At 42.3% G+C, this 12,197-nt stretch overlaps 1 protein-coding gene across 1 annotated transcript in view; it reads right to left on the reverse strand.

The window, feature by feature from the left end:
- Positions 1–246: 246 nt before the first annotated feature.
- Positions 247–12,197, reverse strand: part of LOC122942263 (ovostatin-like) — a 91,118-nt gene continuing 79,167 nt past the window's right edge. The window contains exons 30-35 of the mRNA XM_044299766.1: positions 8,608–8,820; positions 3,901–4,025; positions 3,734–3,824; positions 2,882–2,950; positions 2,376–2,478; positions 247–293 (exon numbers count right to left, since the gene is read on the reverse strand). Coding sequence (XP_044155701.1) covers positions 247–293; positions 2,376–2,478; positions 2,882–2,950; positions 3,734–3,824; positions 3,901–4,025; positions 8,608–8,820 — 648 coding nt within the window. The remainder of the gene's footprint in view (positions 294–2,375; positions 2,479–2,881; positions 2,951–3,733; positions 3,825–3,900; positions 4,026–8,607; positions 8,821–12,197) is intronic.

Raw genomic sequence — 12,197 nt, forward strand, 5'->3', positions numbered from 1 at the left:
CAGTTGATCAGATAATGATGGCCTATTCTGAGGATAGACCATCAATAGTAACATCCTGGACAAACCCTTTATGACTCATGTTTATTCTCCATGAGAAGGTCACCTTGTATTGCAATTGGCTCAATCTCAAATTGATTTCAATGTATATATTCCATTCACATAATATTACAATAATGAAAAAATTGTTTTTTTGGCAGTTCTATATATGAATTCTTCTGACCAATGAATGTCTTGAGTGTTTTCTTATTACTGCTGGGCGCAGGGGTGGCGGTACGATGCATAACCATTGTCAGCTGTAGATAAAACCAGACATGTTATCCCAATATTACTCCAAGGTCTATACTCATTTCAAAGTACTGTAATAACATCCCATGTGCTGCAGAGCGGTGTATCTGTTGGAAACATCTTACTGGACCTCCATACATATTCTCATTCTCAGTGATTGTCTGTCATTTATCATCATGTCATTGTAAGGTCCACTCATGATTCATTGGTTAATACATCTTTATAGTGGTTGGCGCCCCATTTTGTAATGCAGAGCTCCAAATGCATGGAGTTAAATGACAGAATTCTGGCTTTCTGCAACCACCACTAGAGGGAGCTCTGAAGCTTATTGCATACTAGGTTGTTATTGACTTCAATATTAGCTCCCCCTAGTGGTGGCTGCAGGCAGACAAATCTGTATCATTTTGCTACACATGTCTGTTCTGGGGATTCCGATCAGTGTATAATATGATTTTCTGTAGTCTGGACAAATAAAAAAAATTGTGTTCAAAGCCATCATTGCTGAAATAGCTCCCTGCACAAGTCAGCACTTTCTGATTGTACGATTGCGGAGCACTGAGATTCTCCACAGGAGTCCTCTAAGTTTAGTCATAGGCTTTAGGAAGCCATTTATGTAGAAGAAACTTGACCGGCTTCATGGTAAGTTTCAATGAATTTTATATTTTCTGTAGCTCCCACCCCTGCTTTATTAGACTTGGGCTTATGTTCACATGATGGATGCAGCAAAATCACGGGTTACCATGACCATCATATAACCTTAAATGGTTATTCAATCCTCAGGATCAATATTAAAAACGCTGATCTGATACTGATGACCTACATTGAAATCTTGGACAACTCATTTAACATTGCCCCATGAAATGTTTCGGGACCTTGTTGAAATTCATTTTCAAAAAACCCATAGGGGTTTTCAGTATTTTTATATTGATGGCCTATCCTCAGTAGGCCATTGAATATTTGATTGCAGGGTGCAGCACCCGACACCGCTGCCGGTCAGCGGTACAGGATTAGCTCCAGCGTCTGAACTGCGCGGCTTTGGCAGACGCGGCTGGTAACTGCAGAGCTGCTTCTATAGAAGTGAATAATGCATTGCATGCAAAATAGAGAGAGCTGAGTAGTTTCTGCACAGGAGCTAATCCTGAACCGCTGATCGGTGGGTCTGCCGGTAGTTGGACCCCCGACCGATCTGATATTAGTAGTCTACTCTAAGGACAGACCACTAATATCAAAATCTTGGATAATCCCGTTAAGCCAGTTCTTAGCAATGCACCACTTGTTACCAAGGAGGTTTTCATTGAGAAAGAACTTAAAAGGGTTTTACGACATCAGTATCTGATTGGTGGGGGTCCGACACTGGAGACCCCTTCTGATCACATGTTCGAGAAGGCACTGGTGCTCCTGCTCAACAAGCACAGCGCAGTATATTGTATAGCTCTTGTGCATGGTACGGTGCTTAGCCCTATTCACTTCTATGGGGCTGAGCTGCTCCTAGGCCATGTCACAGATAAACGTGACATCACTCAGCCTAGGGACAGCTGAGAGGATGCGGTGCTACTGATGACCTAGGGATTGATCATCAGTATTTAAGTCTCGGGAAACCTCCTTCAATGATAAATCACTATTAGTGTTGAGCGAACTTGTGTTTTAATTTCGACGTCTAAAGTCCGGGTTCGGGTTATCGAAGAATCGCGTTATGGATTCTAAATTCTGTTATGGTCCGTGGTAGCGGAATCCAAAACGCGATTCTTCGAGAACCCGAACTTTAGATGCCAAACTTAAAACACAAGTTCGCTCAACACTAATCACTATATTTAGGAATTGAGTTGTGCACTAAGTTCCATTGAGTCCTATGTCCTCCTAGATCCCTACAAATGTTGGAATTTTCAAATTTTGGTATGGCTAATTATCTGAATACGTCTAGAACCTATTGGTGCCAAAATGAAGGAGCCATAGTGTGTATGCATCTCTTATATAAGGAGTTTTGAAAAAGCTTGAAATTTTATGAAAGCCAAAGAACCTCAAGTTGCTTCCTCCCTCTGTAGACATCATATCTACTAATATTGAGATAGTCTTGACAGCTCTAGAATTACCTGTTTCATAGTAATCATACACATAGATGGAGCCAGTCTTCACATTTAGCACTCTATTGCCCATCATAACGTTGAATGATAGGTAAGTTGTGTCACAGGTAACCTAGAGGAAATACAAAGCAAGGTAAAACCACAAACTCATCTCCAAAGATCACAATGACTTGGACAGCATGGTGGCTGAATGGTTAGCACTGTTGTCTTGCAGTGGGTCTTGAATTTGAACCTAGCCAAGGACACTATCTGCACGCAGTTTATATGTTCTCAACGTATTGGTGGATTTGTCCCAGTTCTCTGGTTTCCTCCTATAATCCAAATACATTCTGATTGTTGGTTGATTGGCTTTTGATGGAATTGGCCCTAGGGTCTGTACAAAATAAGGAAATTCGATTCTGAGCCCCATTATGGACAGGGACTGATGCAAACTGACACATCCTCTGTACAGCGCTGTGGAATATGTTGGTACTATGTGAGTAAAGGGAATGGGAAATAGATAAGTGTTTACTCACAGATTTCAGGTACAGGTTCACATGATTGTTCTTGGTCTCACTGTTGGAAATCACTTTTTTTTCCACCAACTGTGACAAAAAAAAGAACATAACTAAAAATTTGTCCTGGTGTTTCGTAACAATCCTTGCTCCAGAATCCAGGTAAAGCGGTAGGCAAGGGCATAGCTTAGCAAGCAAACTAGCTGCCCATTTCTGGGGCAGAGAGGCAGAAGGAGCCAAGCCTCCTCCTGCTTTTTGGCTCCAGAACAGATTAACTTGTCAGTCTATTCCCTTTTCAACTTGTTTGCCTGGCTTCTGGAGCAGAGATTGTTCCATATTTTAAGGACAACAACCAGCAGAATGACTTGAATCATGGAGTACTGCACAAATTAAATATAATAAACCTTAATCAGATACGTTACTGTATGGAAGTGCAAGGACTGCACTTGCACAAGGCCCTCTGCCTAAGGGGGAGTTCACACATGATTAATTTGTGCGGGTAAATCCCAAGTGAACAAGGCAAGTAGTGGAGATTTTACATTATTAGGGCTTGCATATACAGGCTTGAAGACTGCAATTTAACTACTCCTGAGTCCCTGATGACAACACTTCTGGCTCCACTACTTACCATACACATAAATGTCCACATTCTTCTCAACTTGGGTGGACAGCTATGGGTATAGAGGTATATAGAATGCAGACAGAGAATGTCATGAAGACAATAAAGAACGAAAGCTGCAATCTTCAGGTCTGTAACTTAAATCATGTCATTACTGATGTATTCTTCAAATATTTGCTTTTCAGAACTCAAGATAGAAATTCTACAAATGTAGCAATAGTTGGCACTTATAGTCAGTGACATATGTAATATACCTCTTGAAGAGACCAGTAGTCTGCTTGGTATCCCGAGAGCAATGCAATATCTATGATCGCCATATTGGATTGAGGTCGATTTCCTCTATAGCTAAAAGATAAAAGAAATACAAGAGATGAAGATAGAACAGTCCAAAATCGAGATATTCTGATGGGGTTAGTAGTACCTGACACTGATGCCAATAGTAAAGGTGTAGGCCACTCCGTTCACACAGCTCATAGAAGACGTGTTTACCGAGAGATGGAAAGCGGAGTTCTCCTGGGGAACAGGGACGTTGTACTGAAGAGTGGTCTGCAGAGAGCAAATGGAAACATGAGGAACTTCTATGTGTCCTCTTTGGGAAAAGGAGGGTAACACAGGGGGTTATCTGATAAGTACCCCTCAATGATACCAAGCAGACAGCCATTGTATAAATTATAGATGTTCATTGATTTCAAGGAGTGGCACGTCCATGCACTGACCCTTCACTTCCACCAGGGCAAAACACTCGTTTATGTGAGGTCCCAGCATCGGCGTCACATAACTTCCACAGACTAACTAGTTGTGGAGGGACACACTCAAAGTAAAAAAAAAAAAAAAAGGGTTGAGAAAAAGGCAACACCTTTAAAGCTTGTATTATAATTTAGAGTTGCAATCACAATTCAGCCGCTTGTATTGCAAAGATTCAACAAGTTTATCAACAAACCCATCTTTAACAGTTTAGCTGAATGAGTGTAATGTAGGGGCCAGTACTCTGTGCTAAGTGTAAAAATGGCACTTCCAAGAATGCAAATCATCAGAGCAAGCAGGGACACTGGAAGATTTCAGCTGTAAACCCTGTAGAATAGTTAATGAAGCTCTGGACTAATGCATGACATAAAGTAACTCAGGATCAGTACAGAATAAGTAATGTCATGTATGTACACAGTGACTCCACCAGTAGAATAGTGAGTGCAGCTCTGGAGTATAATACAGGATGTAACTCAGGATCAGTACAGGATAAGTAATGCAATGTATGTACACAGTGACTCCACCAGCAGAATAGTGAGTGCAGCTCTGGAGTATAATACAGGATGTAACTCAGGATCAGTACAGGATAAGTAATGTATGTACAGAGTGACTCCACCAGCAGAATAGTGAGTGCAGCTCTGGAGTATAATACAGGATGTAACTCAGGATCAGTACAGTCAAAGTAATGTATGTACACAGTGACTCCACTAGCAGAATAGTGAGTGCAGCTCTGGAGTATAATACAGGATGTAACTCAGGATCAGTACAGGATAAGTAATGTAATGTATGTACACAGTGACTCCACCAGTAGAATAGTGAGTGCAGCTCTGGAGTATAATACAGGATGTAACTCAGGATCAGTACAGGATAAGTAATGTAATGTATGTACACAGTGACTCCACCAGCAGAATAGTGAGTGCAGCTCTGGAGTATAATACAGGATGTAACTCAGGATCAGTACAGGATAAGTAATGTATGTACAGAGTGACTCCACCAGCAGAATAGTGAGTGCAGCTCTGGAGTATAATACAGGATGTAACTCAGGATCAGTACAGTCAAAGTAATGTATGTACACAGTGACTCCACTAGCAGAATAGTGAGTGCAGCTCTGGAGTATAATACAGGATGTAACTCAGGATCAGTACAGGATAAGTAATGTAATGTATGTACACAGTGACTCCACCAGTAGAATAGTGAGTGCAGCTCTGGAGTATAATACAGGATGTAACTCAGGATCAGTACAGGATAAGTAATGTAATGTATGTACACAGTGACTCCACCAGCAGAATAGTGAGTGCAGCTCTGGAGTATAATACAGGATGTAACTCAGGATCAGTACAGGATAAGTAATGTATGTACAGAGTGACTCCACCAGCAGAATAGTGAGTGCAGCTCTGGAGTATAATACAGGATGTAACTCAGGATCAGTACAGTCAAAGTAATGTATGTACACAGTGACTCCACTAGCAGAATAGTGAGTGCAGCTCTGGAGTATAATACAGGATGTAACTCAGCATTAGTACAGGATAAGGAATGTAATGTATGTATACAGTGACTGCACCAGCAGAATAGTGAGTGCAGCTCTGGAGTATAATACAGGATGTAACTCTGTATCAGTACAGGATAAATAATGTATGTACACAGTGACTGCACCAGCAGAATAGTGAGTGCAGCTCTGGAGTATGATACAGGATGTAAATCAGGATCAGTACAGGATAAGCAATGTAATTTTCACAGTGATTCCACAATTTGTCTAAAACAACACTTCGATGACCCTACTGTGTATGGAGCTCCGGAGCAAACAGATGGTCCCTGCACCACTGCTAATGAATTTAAATGGTCAGAAAAGGCTTTAATTTTCAGGGCAGTATCAGAATTGGACCTCCGCTAATTGTTAAAGAGTTGTCTTCTCCCATGAGTCATGTTTTATTTTTCATAGACACAAACTGTGGGGGCAGCATTATGGTCTGAGAAGTGTCTTTATCGCATTCTCTGGATCCATGTGGAAGTCTCTCTCAGCCGATCTGGGTATGAATCCATCCTTGCAGATCATGTACACCCATACATGTTGATTGTCTTCTTTGGGGCAGATGAAATCTTCCAGCAAGACAATGCGTTGTGTCACACATCTAGAATTGTCTGACATTGGATGGAAGAGCATGACCAAGACTTCCAAGTACTGCCCTGGCACCCTAATTCCCCAAACGAACCCACCCGAGGGACCACCTTCATGGTCATGTTCTCTCTATAGTTCCCCCCCAAACCCCCTCCAGCAGCTGTTGCATGCTCTGCAGTCAGCATGGCTCCAGATACCTGTGACAACCTACCAGGACCTTACTCCGGGCCCGTCTAGCTGCTGTCCGTGCTTTTGGCTGATGCTATTTACACCACTATTAGTCTCGTAAGCACAGTCCGTGCTCCCTGCAGAACATATTTATTATTTTTATCCATATTCTGGGGGTGGGGAATTAATGATTTATTTATTTATCTGAATGCAATCCATTGTAAGTTCATTACTTTTCTGGTACGTTTTTGGCATGAAGTCCTTGTAAATTTGGGGAGAACACACAGAATGTGTGTGTGTATATACAGTACAGACCAAAAGTTTGGACACACCTTCTCATTCAAAGAGTTTTCTTTCTTTTATGACTATGAAAATTGTAGATTCACACTGAAGGCATCAAAACTATGAATTAACACATGTGGAATTATATACATAACAAAAAAGTGTGAAACAACTGAAAATATGTCATATTCTAGGTTCTTCAAAGTAGCCACCTTTTGCTTTGATTACTGCTTTGCACACTCTTGGCATTCTCTTAATGAGCTTCAAGAGGTAGTCACCTGAAATGGTTTTCACTTCACAGGTGTGCCCTGTCAGGTTTAATAAGTGGGATTTATTGCCTTATAAATGGGATTGGGACCATCAGTTGCGTTGTGGAGAAGTCAGGTGGATACACGGCTGATAGTCCTACTGAATAGACTGTTAGAATTTGTATTATGGCAAGAAAAAAGCAGCTAAGTAAAGAAAAACGAGTGGCCATCATTACTTTAAGAAATGAAGGTCAGTCAGTCCGAAAAATTGGGAAAACTTTGAAAGTGTCCCCAAGTGCAGTCACAAAAACCATCAAGCGCTACAAAGAAACTGGCTCACATGCGGACCGCCCCAGGAAAGGAAGACCAAGAGTCACCTCTGCTGCAGAGGATAAGTTCATCCGAGTCACCAGCCTCAGAAATCGCAGGTTAACAGCAGATCAGATTAGAGACCAGGTCAATGCCACACAGAGTTCTAGCACCAGACACATCTCTAGAACAACTGTTAAGAGGAGACTGTGTGAATCAGGCCTTCGTGGTAGAATATCTGCTAGGAAACCACTGCTAAGGACAGGCAACAAGCAGAAGAGACTTGTTTGGGCTAAAGAACACAAGGAATGGACATTAGACTAGTGGAAATCTGTGCTTTTGTCTGATGAGTCAAAATTTGAGATCTTTGGTTCCAACCACCGTGTCTTTGTGCGACGCAGAAAAGGTGAACGGATGGACTCTACATGCCTGGATCCCACCGTGAAGCATGGAGGAGGAGGTGTGATGGTGTGGGGGTGCTTTTCTGGTGACACTGTTGGGGATTTATTCAAAATTGAAGGCATACTGAACCAGCATGGCTACCACAGCATCTTGCAGCGGCATTATATTCCATCCGGTTTGCGTTTAGTTGGACCATCATTTATTTTTCAACAGGACAATGACCCCAAACACACCTCCAGGCTGTGTTAGGGCTATTTGACCATGAAGGAGAGTGATGGGGTGCTGCGCCAGATGACCTGGCCTCCACAGTCACCGGACCTGAACCCAATCGAGATGGTTTGGGGTGAGCTGGACCGCAGAGTGGAGGCAAAAGGGCCAACAAGTGCTAAGCATCTCTGGGAACTCCTTCAAGACTGTTGGAAGACCATTTCAGGTGACTACCTCTTGAAGCTCATCAACAGAATGACAACAGTGTGCAAAGCAGTAATCAAAGCAAAAGGTGGCTACTTTGAAGAACCTAGAATATGACATATTTTCAGTTGTTTCACACTTTTTTGTTATGTATATAATTCCACATGTGTTAATTCATAGTTTTGATGCCTTCAGTGTGAATCTACAATTTTCATAGTCATGAAAATATAGAAAACTATTTGAATGAGCAGGTGTGTCCAAACTTTTGGTCTGTACTGTATATGTGCTGCGGAATTCTTTATTTTTATATTTTGGAGGTGGATCGCCCCCACAGCCGCCGGCACTCCGACTGCACTTTGTCGACAGTGGTGCTGCCCACGCCATCTTCATTTATATATATATATATATATATGCAGATGTTACCGGGGGAATGGTTTCCCCTCATTACCTGTATAAGACAGCAGCCTATCCCTGTGATGCTGATGCTGTAATCACCAGGAACAATGAGCGATTGTCTCTGGACCAGGAGTCTGTTGTCCTTATTCAGCTTTATCTCCGAGCTTTGCTGATTTTGTCCATTCAGTTGTATAATGTGCTCAGCATTGGGGTTAAAAATCAATTTGGCAAATGCAGAAAGAGCTTTAAGAGCCACCACAGTGTCCTGGAAGACAAAGGATATAAGAGGATGAATGGATAGATAGATAGAAGAGAGATGAGAGATTTAACGTATTTTTCGCCCCATAAGACGCAAAGTGGGGGAAAAATGTCACTGCGTCTTATGGGGCGCATACTAATGAGCGCTTTCATTATGGTAGCGCTCATTAGTACTGGAGGACTGGGAAGCGGTGAATGCAGCACTCCCCGGGCTCTGTGCAATGAGCTGGACCGGGGTATGCACTCTGACGCCAAATTATGCAATGGCTGGGTCAGATTGCAGCGTGCGCAGGGTACAATCGAAGGTGTTATAACTCAAGCCCCAGGTTAGGAATGCCAGAGTGGTGTAATGTCTCTGTATAGTGGTGATAATGGTATTAACGGTGTCTCCTACCTAGGTACGGCTAGACTCCTGGCTCCTGGCTCACTTGCAATAATTTGAGTGTAGTGGAAGTGGGAGTAATAGAGGAATTGTGCAGCAGTAATTAAGATCCAGACCCTTGGTAAAGTTCAAACTTGTCTTTACTGATGGTAACTTTCATCCAAGCAAGATACAGCTTTAGTCTTAGCTCCCAGCAGGTATTGGCAATGGTTGGCAGGAATTTATCTTCTGCTCTCTCATGTACCTGGAGCTTGCAGGAAAGGATGTCTGCTTTGTATACTGTGGCAGGAATTTGGCTTATGCACTATCTATCTTTCTGCTGTTTGGGGACTGACTAGCTGAGGAGGAATATGGCTTCTCCTGGGTCTCTGGACTCTACTCACAGTTATCTTCTCAGGGTATGCTTTCTTCCTGGAACTGGAGTTGTCTGCTTGCTTCATCCAGCCGAGGCTGCAGGGCTCAGGCTGGGGATTTGATCAATGTCTCAGCCGAGACAAGATCGTGGTTTTCTTCTCTATCTCAAGGAGCTCCTAACATGCACACCCTACCCCTAGCAGGGGGTGGGCTACACTACCTCTAACTTCCTTCTCTCTCCATGCTGCAGGATATGGGCACAGCCCACTCTGCTCACAGAGGGGAAGCTAAGTTAGAATGAACTATTCCAGCTTAAAAATACTAAACTAAACCTAAGTCCTTACCATAACATTGCTACCACCTGCTGGTGAACATGGAAATTACAGCCATACACACATAACATGGTTTATAATGCACAGTTGTGAGGATATAATGTAAAATTACATCAGATGACAAGGTTAATGCTCTTAGGAGATTGTAGCGGGGTGAAAGAGTTTAGTAACACAACTCTGGGGGAGTTACATCTGTACTCACCACATCCTGGTCATCTGCTTTAGGCTTTGCTGTGGCTGCGCACAGCATGAGGGCTCTGTGACCTCTCACTGTGCTCATCGGGTCACAGCAAAGCCGCTGAAGAAGAGAGAGAGCTGGTTCCTGGAAGCCAGGGGCATCCAGAGCAGGAGAGGTAAGTGGATTTTTTATTTTATGTAATCTGAGGGTGGGGGCTAAATAAATATGGCTGGGGGCTAAATAAATATGGTTGGGGGCTGAATAAATGAGGCTGGGGGCTGATTAAATGAGGCTGGGGTGCTGGTATGAGGTATGGAGATCACATCTGAGGAATGGTGGTTTGATGAGGCATGGGCAGGACCGGGTTTAGACAAAATGTTTCCCTGGGCAAAATCAAAAGGGGGGGCCCACATCTTGTAATAATGTGCTAAAAACACAGTCCGACGTCCGACACCCCCGCTGATCAGCTGTTTGAGGAGGTTATCAATATGAAAAAACCTGGAGAACCTCTTGAAGCTACCCCCAATACTGTGCCTGTTGTGCACCCCCCATGTCCACAAACACTATATTATACTATACACCCAGACTGCCCTCACTAGTAATGGTGCACCCAATAGTAATAATACTCCCCAAGATAGCCCCCATTATTAGCAATGCCCTCCATATTGCGTCAAATAATAATAATGCCCCTACAGTACCCTAGTAGTAATAATATAACTATAATGCTCCCAGTGGCTGTAATGTCCCCCTGTAGTGCCCCCCACTAGTTCCAATATATAATGCTTCCTCATAGTGCCAATATATATATACAGTACAGACCAAAAGTTTGGACACACCTTCTCATTCAAAGATTTTTCTTTATTTTCATGACTATGAAGGCATCAAAACTATGAATTAACACATGTGGAATTATATACATAACAAACAAGTGTGAAACAACTGAGAATATGTCATATTCTAGGTTCTTCAAAGTAGCCACCTTTTGCTTTGATTACTGCTTTCCACACTCTTGGCATTCTCTTGATGAGCTTCAAGAGGTAGTCCCCTGAAATGGTCTTCCAACAGTCTTGAAGGAGTTTCCAGAGATGCTTAGCACTTGTCGGCCCTTTTGCCTTCACACTGCGGTCCAGCTCACCCCAAACCATCTCGATTGGGCTCAGGTCCGGTCACTGTGGAGGCCAGGTCATCTGGCGCCGCACCCCATCACTCTCCTTCATGGTCAAATAGCCCTTACTTTCAAAGTTTTCCCAATTTTTTGGCTGACTGACTGACCTTCATTTCTTAAAGTAATGATGGCCACTCGTTTTTCTTTACTTAGCTGCTTTTTTCTTGCCATAATACAAATTCTAACAGTCTATTCAGTAGGACTATCAGCTGTGTATCCACCTGACTTCTCCTCAACGCCACTGATGGTCCCAACCCCATCTATAAGGCAAGAAATCCCACTTATTAAACCTGACAGGGCACACCTGTGAAGTGAAAACCATTTCAGGTGACTACCTCTTGAAGCTCATCAAGAGAATGCTAAGAGTGTGCAAAGCAGTAATCAAAGCAAAAGGTGGCTACTTTGAAGAACCTAGAATATGACATATTTTCAGTTGTTTCACACTTGTTTGTTATGTATATAATTCCACATGTGTTAATTCATAGTTTTGATGCCTTCAGTGTGAATCTACAATTTTCATAGTCATGAAAATAAAGAGAACTCTTTGAATGAGAAGGTGTGTCCAAACTTTTGGTCTGTACTGTATATATATATATATATATATATATATATATAATATTTCACCATAGTGCCAGTATGTACATAATGCTCCTACATTCCTCCCCAGTAGTGCCAAGTACCAAAAGGGAAAGCAATGCTCACAATGTCTCACAATTAAGGTTTCAAATAATTGAGCAGGTGCTGCCACCGCGCAGAGGTGGCAACAGGTTGCTATTACTGAAAAAACGTGAACGTTTTTGGATTCACACCCTGCAGACCATTGAACCGAAAGGTTTAAATCGAGAATATGATTTGAGTGCATTCCTGTAAGATCCAAAGGAATTTCTACTGTAATTACATTTTTAATGTATTATATGTATTCTTTATTCATTCAGTCACAGAGAAAATGAAAATAATGAAGCATTTGAAAAAA

Source organism: Bufo gargarizans, chromosome 6 (genome assembly GCF_014858855.1).
Source record: "Bufo gargarizans isolate SCDJY-AF-19 chromosome 6, ASM1485885v1, whole genome shotgun sequence".
Classification (NCBI taxonomy): Eukaryota; Metazoa; Chordata; class Amphibia; order Anura; family Bufonidae; genus Bufo; species Bufo gargarizans.